At 33.8% G+C, this 10,729-nt stretch overlaps 1 protein-coding gene across 1 annotated transcript; it reads right to left on the bottom strand.

The window, feature by feature from the left end:
- Positions 1–2,039: 2,039 nt before the first annotated feature.
- LOC112750810 (L-aspartate oxidase 2-a, chloroplastic) lies at positions 2,040–7,293 on the bottom strand. The gene is made up of 8 exons (XM_025799669.3): positions 7,003–7,293; positions 6,135–6,278; positions 5,066–5,417; positions 4,452–4,694; positions 4,173–4,229; positions 4,002–4,082; positions 3,578–3,639; positions 2,040–3,415 (listed from the first exon to the last, which is right to left on the bottom strand). The coding sequence occupies exons 1-8, from the start codon at positions 7,179–7,181 to the stop codon at positions 2,401–2,403; spliced, it is 2,133 nt and encodes a 710-aa protein (XP_025655454.1). The 5' UTR covers positions 7,182–7,293; the 3' UTR covers positions 2,040–2,400.
- Between the last annotated feature and the right edge of the window lie 3,436 nt (positions 7,294–10,729).

The raw sequence follows: 10,729 nt of genomic DNA on the forward strand, positions 1-10,729 counted from the left end.
ATGTACTAAACTTGCATTGTTTCCTTGGACGACTTTTTGTTGTTTTCCATTGTTGTTGCACAAATATTCAAAACCTTATTATGGTCATTCATCAAAACAAAATCTGAATTCATGCTTACATATATGCTTATATTTTTTATTTTCATTCATTCGCGATAAACATCATTCATAAATAAGAAATAAACATTCATAATTCACAGTCACATTCACAGTTATCAAAATGCACTGGTTAATATGTAAGTCTACGTTTCCTAATGTCCAAATGAGAAACAAAAGGGGTGTTCAAATCTAAAATTAATTCAAATTAAATTGTTTATATAATTCAATTTAAATCGAAAACTAATTAAAACCATACTAATTTAGATTTTGATTGGATTTTATTTTTTATAAACTGGTAGATCGGATCGGATTTTGGATCTACTTCTCATAATCGATACAATCCAATTCTCATAATGTGTTATAATATTATTATTTTATTATTATATTTACAATTATACTTATAATATATTCAATTTGTTATACATTTTATATTATTCATGTATTATTATTTAATAAATATTTTTTGTTCAAAATATAATTTATTTATTTATTTTAATTAAATTATAAATTTATTTCTAATATCATGTTATCGTTGATTTTTCAATATATTATTGAGCTGTTATGTCATTAATTATTTTAAATTTGATGTATAGACTCGTTATATATATTCAATATCTTTAATTTACAAAAATCGCAAATCCAATCTAATCCAAACTACTTAAAATTGGATCTGATCGGATCTGATTTTTTTTAAAAAAAATCATCCAATCCAAACCGTACCGCAAACACCCCCAGTAAAAACCCCACTAATATTTTCATCTCATTCCATTTTCCTTCGTAACCTCTCTTTTTCATTTATGTTTTGGGTGCCTAATGGGTTCAAATATGATCAATGCATTCTATCATATTAAGTTTGTGTTTAATTAATTACATTTGTGAGATGTCTCTTATGTTTAGAATTGATCTTTCGTGTGTCATTGAACAATTGTGTAGATATTACCTTTAGTTTAAGTATTAATTAATCTTTGATTCAAACCGATGCAAGTAATGCATTTCTTTTTTAGTTGTATGTTGAGGTTTAATGAAACATTTGAGCTCAAGTTTGGAGTGCTCATTTGCCCCCGAATGGATAAATTGAAGTTTGAAAGAGCTTAAAAATACTCATGGGACAAAGGTTAAAAACACTTAGTGATCATTTAGGTTTATATTCATGTTTTTCTATAGAAAGAAGCTCCAACCTCTTTTTTAAGTTTTCATCTCTTTTTCTTTTCTATAGTTTAGTTTTTCTTTTTAACCCTCTTTTCATCTCTCCATGCTATTTTACATTTTTGTTAAGGCCATTTTAACATGTTTATATTGATTAATGTAAATGTACAATTTGGATACTTTATTTATGTGCTTATTGGATATTAAATTATTTATAAGTTTGTTAATTGATGAATCTATAATTAATTGTAATTAGCTTACTTGGGCTTTGATTGAAGTTCATATATATTAATCGGTTGATAGGGAGTGATATCAAGTCATAAGAGTTAATATTTTTAACTCTTTTGGTGTTTGGTGTCACTTAGAGGCTTAGAGATGTCTAAGAATATATGAAAAAGAGAGTGGTAAATTTGAATGCGCCATGTTTGATAAAATGGGTCAATGAAGGAAAGAACTTAAACCTAAGAATCCTTAAACGTTTTTTATTTTTTTGAATTCTTAATATTGTTAATTGTTTGCATCAAACCAACCCACCAGTCCATCACCCTCCATATTCCATAACCTAATCAACTACATATTTTCTTGCTTGTGAGACAACCCGAGTTACATGCTCTAACTACTCTCTAAATTAATATAGATTGAAAAATAACATAATCAATTCGATGGCTATTTACTCGTAACAGTTAAACCAAAATATCATTTTCATTAAGATGTGTAGTCATATATACTAATGTACCCAATAGATACTGAAGTTCCACATGAATTCCACTACTACTTGGTAAAGAAGAACTCTATTATATTAAGGAACATGCATTTGCATTCAATAATTGAAATGGTGGTAGCATACAAGCACCAAGGTAAAATAAAAATCCAAATCTTGGGATCTGGTTATGTTAAACTTCTGTCTATATTAGAAGGGGCATTAACCCCAAATCTATATTGAATATATTTCTTCCTATATTTAAACAATGAATCAGAGAATACATACTTCTCTTTAAATATTTTTAAGAAAAAAGGATTATAGGGGGAGTAAAGGCAAATGAAAATTTGATTCCAGCAATGGGTTTACCCTTCTGGTGCGGGTTTTGATAGCTTTAGATTATTGTCCCCATATTCATATGTAGTGTCAGAAACCGACATTTCGGCGAAGAAGTGTTACTGATACATGGGCTGCTTATGTAACTGCATAGAACTCCAAGTGTTGTTGACATGTGAACTTGGAGAAATGATTGTTGGGAGCCTCTTGCTTTCCTCGAGATGAGGAAAATCGACCGTGTAATGAAGGCCCCGGCTTTCGTGCCTCGAAAGGGCACTGCTGACCACAAGCTTGGCACAACAAAACAGGTTCCTCATTTCACAGGTTTCAGGCACCACCATTGTTGGCTTCCATCCATGTTGAAATAAGTACTCCTCCCATTTAGCCTCTAGTTTACCAATTTTTCGCTCTGCAGTTTCTAGTCTCATCGTGGACCGAACAATTCCTACATAGTTCCACATGATAGATTGCAGTTCTTTCCTCAACTCTCTTGTCACAGATCGAATTTTGCCTATGACATCACTTCCAAGCGAAAAAGGCACGACAGGGTGAGGCCAAAAATTGGAAGCAGTCATATCAAGGCTAGAACTCTTCATCAGGTCAATTGAAGGCTGGACAGCTCGTCGAGCGAAAACCAGTGCCTCAAGCAATGAATTGCTGGCAAGTCTGTTTGCTCCATGCAAACCTGTACACGCCACCTCACCAGCTACGTACAGACCCTTTACATTTGTCTCTCCTTCAAGCCCAGCACGAACTCCTCCACATATGTAATGAGCAGCTGGGACAACTGGGATCGGATGGCGTGTTATATCCAAACCATGCTGGAGGCACATAGAGGCAATGTTGGGAAAGTGGGAGAGAATTTCTGCCTTCGGCTTGTGACTTATATCGAGGAGCACGTATTTCTCGTTGCGCTTTTTAAGTTGGTCATCGATACTTCTTGCCACCACATCCCTTGGAGCAAGCTCTTCCCTCTCATCATACAAAGGCATGAACCTTTCCATGCCTAAATTATAAAGGATGCCACCATCACCCCTAACAGCTTCAGATATCAAAAATGCATTTTCCCTTGGCTTGGACGGTTTAATTGGAAGGCCTTCATCCGCTAAGGCGGTTGGGTGAAACTGCACAAACCTGGACCAATCATATCATTAAAAGAAATCATGACAAAAACATATAGCTCAACTATAAACACCCAATTTCTGTTTAATCGGTATGACATTGTATTGACCCGTATGCAAATTGTGAGACTCATCAAACAGTTAAATATTCACATTTCTGAAATCATCTACTTACTCCATGTTTGAAATCACAGCTTGAGCTCGGTGTGCCATGGCAATTCCATCTCCAGTAGCCACCTTCGATAAAAAAAAAAAGATAAACAAGTTAAATTAAAAGAAATAAGACCATAAAATGCAGGTTATGCACTATAAGCAGGTCAACATAGTAAGTGTGCAACCAGAATAAGATGGATCACTTCACTGCCATCAATTAACACTTACAAGGACAAAGAAAACCACTTAATCAATCAACAATTTCAGCTTAAACTAGACCTAATTAATTCTGTTTATATTTTAATCATGCTATTTCTAAATTTATAGTGTATCATCAGAATAAATTAATAAGATGTTGCAAATGAGTAAGTAACAATAATCAGTAGTTCATTTGTAAACTTTTCTATTCAAGATAAAACTATCTTATTAATAGAAAAGAGGTCTACCAGAGGATTTGTAGTTTTGGGATAAATATGTCCAGCTCCACCAGATGCAAGCAAAGTCACATTTGAAAGGAATCTTACCACCTAAAAACTAAAAAGATGAAAATTCAGAAATATATTCAACAATAGCAATAACTTCTTTCTCAAGTAATTGCACAAAATCACTTTCCCCACCTCTAATGTTTCAGTATTCAGAGTGTCAATGCCAACACAAGTGATATCAGATCCATCCTGCAACACCAGTGGCATGTTTTAGATTTTGTTAGAGAACGCACTGAGACATTCAAAATGTACCTAGTAAAATTTGAACAGAAACAATTTCAAGTGAATGGAGCCCATGAATTTAAAACTTCAAATGTTTGACGAATACCAGCATGCTTGGAGCGAGGTACCAACAAGGTATACGCTACAAAACCATTAGTATAAAATAAAATAATATCAGAGAGAACAAACCTGACAAGTGAGAAGATCTATAGCGAAATGGTGTTCAAACACAAAAATATTAGGATTATTAACAACTGACTTCAGCAGAGCCCTTTCAATTTCTTTTCCAGTCATATCAGCGGCATGAACAATTCGACGATGAGAATGACCCCCTTCCCTCACTAGATGCAAGTTACCATCTTCTCCATGATCAAATGAAGCGCCTATGGCAATTAATTCTCTGACTCTGTCGGGTCCTTCAGTACAGACAACCTGGAAAAAGGAAGGGTCATAGTTAATACAAAACTTGATGCAGTAGTCAGAGAAACCAGTGATTGCTTACAAGTATATATGCAATTCTATCATGCTCAAAATAATCATCTCTATAATAAGAACAGTTCTGCTCAGTTTCATAAAGTAAAGATCAACAGCATTTCCGTGCCTTCCCATAGCAAAAAGAAATCAAGTGCTTGAATAGCGTTTTAAATTGAAAATACCCTGTTTTGATAATTTCATAAGTACAAAACGTTGCTGAAAGTGAAAAGGCAAGAGAACCATTTCAGATGAATTTGGCAAAGTTATGAAACACCGATCAGGTACTTGAATTCGACATTTCTGGTAAATTTGAAAGCTTTAGAACATACTCGAACGGTCTCTTCATCACAAAGATAAGCCCCTGCCACAATGGTATCCTTCATGTGACTCTCCACAGAATCAGAAGGCGATAGCACAGCACTGACACCACCTTGAGCATAATTAGTGTTGCATTCATGAGACTCGGCTTTGGTGATCACAGCAACAGACCCATATTTTGCAACTTCAAGTGCATAGCGAAGCCCAGCAATTCCACTTCCAATCACAGCAAAGTCAAAATATTTTGTGGAACCTTCGTTTTTGTATGACGAAATGACCTTGAAGAGTTTCCGATTCTTGCAAACTGGAGATACAGAAGCCTTGCACCTGTGTATCTGCAGCACCTTGGATGCCCCTTGAGACCTAAAATTTTGCACCCGAAAAGCAATTGAAAATTTTTAATTTAGTTAATATCAAAGTAGGAAGTCTACATCAATTTCCATTCATTACAAGTTATTTACAACCACTAAAGCTTGCATCAGATTAGGTTGCCTACATTACACCTTTAGGACACTGTCTTTTCCCGGACCACATGTGCCGAGATGATTTGCACCATGCTGCCCTTTATTTCTGTCAAGTTTTCCGAAGTTACTGACAGAAACTTTGGTACAATTCGGCAATCAAAGTACAATAACCTAACTGTTTTCTATCCAGCCTCCAAAATAAGTTCCCTCGAATTCTTGGAAAAATAAATGCACAAATTCTACAAACCATATTTGTTTTAGATTAATAAAATTTAACCACAATTAAATCATGCAATCTTTTGAAAAACAGGACAAGTTTCAACAAAAGTAATTCTGGACTAGCGCAAAAAACTATTTCCTTTTAGGCATTTAAACATAGCAAGATATGAGATCACTACTGAAGACTATTATTATTGTTGGATCCAATTCTTCTAAGCATATTGTGAGAATACTATATGCAGGAGTTTTAACTGTAAAAAAATAACACACGATCTTGTGCAAACAAGTAAAATTTCATTCATCAAATAACTCTGGACAAGCAAACAAGAACTCCATTTTAGTAAATGACATATGAAATAGATATTAATTGATTCCTATGACATCAAATAACTATTACCAAGATAGATATTTATGTGTGTTCCTCTTGATAGGCACATCAGAAATGCAAGCAGTCCGTATGCAGCTCCGTCCCTTGCAATCTGTCACTCCAAAATGCAGTTTGCCACTCCCAGCAGGTATACAAGTCACCATTGTCACACCTCTGTACAAAACGCAGACGAAGAGTTAAGCAAACAAAAAACTTCAGACAAGAGCCTTCACTTTATACATTGAAAGAAGCAAATGTGGATCACAGGAAGCAAAAGGAACAATTGGCAAAAGCCAGTGAATAACAACGCCAACAAAATAAACTGGTAGAACACAAAGATTTTCAACATTCTAAACCAATGCAAATTGTTTCTCATTAGCAGAGTAGCTAACAAGAACCACTAAACTGGTGAACTATGCTGGACCAAACTCATATCTAATATATATGTGCTTAGAATTCCTTGTATAATTTAGCTAAATCAACTCAAAGGAAAACAAAACCCCTGTTTCTTCTTCTCTGCATGTTATTGTGATCAAAGTAGAAGAATAAATACATAAATCAAGACATCAAACAGCTGAGAATATCCCATTATTTATATTGCTACTCAAAATTTCTGAAACAACATACACCAACAAAGAAGAAGAAATTCAGCTACAAAAGAAGTGGTTGAAAAGACATAATAAAGAGAGGAATGAAAGTTAAACTCAAAAGATCAGAAAAGGGTTGGAAGGAAAACTTCATGACCAACCAACCACACAAGCACACACAACATAAAGACACAACCTTTTGAGACAATAACACAAACACATAAGAGAACGTTCCCTATATATAGATGACAGACATTCAGTTATGTTGTGATGATCCCAAAATTGAAGATAGAAATGGTGAAAGAGGGTACCTTGATGAGAGTGCGTGTGAGGGAGAAAGAAGGGTGAAGAAAACACAAAAGAAGGGACAAAGGAGAATCTGGGTTGGCGTTGATTTGCAGAGAATGAATATTATTATATGAATGAATGAACTAATGAATGAATGAATGCGGAGAAAGATTTCTGAAGGGTTCCTAGAATTTGTGCTCATGAGTCATGACACAAAAATTAAAAACAACAAATAAAAACCAAACTATATTAAAAGGTGACTTTGAATATGAAATTAGTGGCGGCTAAGGAGACTTTGTTTTCACTTCTCAGTTATCACATCAGTTTTTAGTAATTTTACAGTTATTAAATTATTTTCAATAAATAAATTTTACTGCCTACAAATTATATTAATTTATATATATAAATTCTGATAAATATAAATTATATATTTTTTTATATATAAATACTTACAAATATAAATATAAATTTATTATTGATTTAAAATAATAATATTTATTGGTCACATAATATTATTGTATTATTAAAAAATAGTTGTATAGAATATAACATACATAAAATAGAAGTTTAACATAGACATAATAAAAATGGAACTTAAATCTTCTATATTGAAATTTCACTTGAGAGTTGAGAGATTAAAATCAAGATTTTCAACTTTAAACTAAAATAAAAATAACTTCTATTTACTTTATGTCTTTACTTTATACAAATAAAATTCTATTTTGTTCATAAAAAATTTAATATATTGATAGTGTAAATATATTTATAAATTAATTATTTCTAATAAAATAATATTACATAATTAAATAATTAAAGTGTACTTTACATACTAATAAATAGAAATTAAATTCCCATAATAATAATAATAATAATAATAATAGAGTATATTGTCAACTTAGTAAATATAAGAAAAAGAGAAAGGGTAGCGTAGTGATCTACATTCCCGAGGCGCCACACCATAAGTTTAATTTAGCACTTAGTAGCCTATGTCGTGTGAAATTTCTATCCTCGTCTTTTTTCCTTTTCTTTTTTTTTTTTCCCCTCTTTTCTTCCTTTTTTGGTGCCTTCACAGGATTGTAGTGACCAGTGGCAGGTGAGAGTAGGTGACGCATGCATGAACTATTGTGATTTGTGAGATTAATTATTCATTTTTAATTAATGATATAGAAAAATGATTTGATAGCTATTTTTATTTAAAAAAAATAAGATGCCATCTAAAAAAAAAGATTTATTAAAAATTCAATTTTTTAAAACTTAAATAATAGTTTACTCTTTCAGACCGGAAAAAATACAGAAGCAAACAAAAATCTTAGTTTATTACAATATTACTTGAATTGCTCTGATTGGAGGAATTATGTCAGAGGCTAGAAGGGTCCCATGTTAACGCTTTTTATTGGAAAGCGTCCCCTAATTGGACGAATTAGATCCGAACATAAAATAGAAGATTTTCTTTTTCCGGTGTGTCAATGATCACCAACCAAACTAGTAACATAAAACGGTGAACAAATTGGATTGGGCAACTATGCTGGCCCTTCATGGACACTTTTTCAACTTAGCCTTCTTTTTCTCTTTGGATTTTACAGGGGTTATTTGGGATTTTCTCGATAACAGTTTTTTAAAAAATGATATTTTTTATCTACGGATGTTTTCAACATTAATAAATTCATCTAAAAAAAATGAAATTGACGTACTTATAAAAATTAGGTTAAGTATAATAAAAGTAGAGTAAAGTATCATTTATATTCCTAATGTTTGAGATAAGTCTCAAAGATATTCCTAACGTTTTAAACGTTCTATTTGTATTCCAAATATTTTTAAATCGAATCAATGTTGTCCTACCGTCCAAATTACTAAAATTTCGTTAACGGCGTTGCATACGTGGAGGTTAGTATACATGGTGGCAGGGCGTTGGTTTGTTACCGTTAATGAATTAAAAAGAAAAGAAGAAATAAATAGATAAATGTGAAAATAGGGTCTTCTTCAAAACCCTAATTGTAAAATCGTCTTCTCCTTACTGCTGTAGCTTCTTTGAATCTCGATTTCCTCTGCTTGAAAAAAGATGCAGTATGAAGCATGCCAATATGAAGCAACGCAAAGCAGCAAGCAGGCGACACGAAATAGAAACCAAGCACGTCGAAGGAGGACAATTTGCTACTGTGGGGAACGGCCTGTGCTCGCCACCTCATCGACGGTAGAAAATTCTGGGCGGAGGTTCTGGGGTTGTGTTAATTTTGGGGTAAAGTTTAGCCATGTGTTTATTTGTTGTTGAGTTATATATTTTGACAATCTGTGGTGTGACTCGGTTGTCTCATGTTTGGTATAGATTGGAGAAGAATGCGGCTATTTTGTATGGGCAAAACCAGAGGAAGATCCCCCACAAGTTTTAAGGTTAAGAATGAAGGTCAGAAATTTGAAGGGCAAATTGAAAAAGTTGAGTTCAGGTTCATGGTTGCTGTGGGAGTTGCTTTAGTTGGATGGACAGTTGCACTAATATTGGTTTGTGAAAAAATAACCATCACCAAATTTGGGAGACTTTTACTACAATGATGTTGCTGGAGATGATGAGGTTTAGGAGAAAATGTTTAGATCCCTAACTTGTGCTCTGTATTTTGGCTTAGAAATAGCAGTGATGTTGAACTAGTTGGTGTTTTGTTGAACTCGATGAAATTGTGTAATGAAATGATGTTTTGTTGAATTAAGTTTGATGGAAAGCTAGATTGTGCATGTGTAATTAAATGCAATGATAAATTGTGCAGCTGCAATGTTGTTTCATTGAACTCATCTGAATTGTGGAAATGAATTGAATGAAATGAAGTGTTATATTTTGCATCCTATTTAAATCAAGCAAGTCATGAGCATAATCAACCATTTTGCATGCATAATCCCAATTTTCAACTTTCTAGAACAGTTATGCTTGTTGTGGCAGTTGGTTAATTGTCATGTTTGCTCATTCTTCATCTTCTCACAGTATGCAAACCAGTTACAACCCTCCACGCAAGTAACCTTCACTCTCCAAAGGTCAACCTTATCAAACCTCAAACCCTCCCAATGTGTACAACATAGGTAGTAGCACAATCCTTAAACTCCTCTCTTGATACATAAAGAGTTCCAACCTCCCACTTGTACTCGCTTATGTCCTTTAGCTGCTTGTGCAACGGATACTTCTTGGCAACACTATTATCATCCTCATCATCATCAATAATAGGCATATCCAGAAAATCTTCAGATTCATATCCTTCTTCCTCATCACCTAAACCTGCAACAATCTTCTTCTTACCTTTGTTACTCCTACTCTCTTTTGCGGCATCTATTTGGGTTTTAGTTGATGCAGTCTCGAATCTATCCCCTACCCTGATGTTGACATCTACTAAGCCCTCTGTCCCTTCCATGTCATCATCACTATCACCAAATACAACTTCTGCAGCACTATCTTCTGAACAATTACCATTTCTGGAATTAGAACTCCATGAATCACAACTATCATCTTCACCACCTTTGGGTTCATAGTCCTCGTCCTCACTGCCATCACTACCATCTTCTTCCTCATCTGATTCATCTGTTCTATCTTTCTTACCCACAATTTCTTCCTCCACATTTGGGCTAGAATTTATCTCCACCTGTCTAACTACATGGGCCTCAAATGTAACCATTGGGCCTAGCCCATCAGATCCACCAGCCTTCACTTGCATGGTAGTTTCAGTACTCCCTAAAATGTGTACATCCTCAACCTCTTCATGGATATCACTAGTT

The sequence above is a fragment of the Arachis hypogaea genome, chromosome 15 (genome assembly GCF_003086295.3).
Source record: "Arachis hypogaea cultivar Tifrunner chromosome 15, arahy.Tifrunner.gnm2.J5K5, whole genome shotgun sequence".
Taxonomy (NCBI): domain Eukaryota; kingdom Viridiplantae; phylum Streptophyta; class Magnoliopsida; order Fabales; family Fabaceae; genus Arachis; species Arachis hypogaea.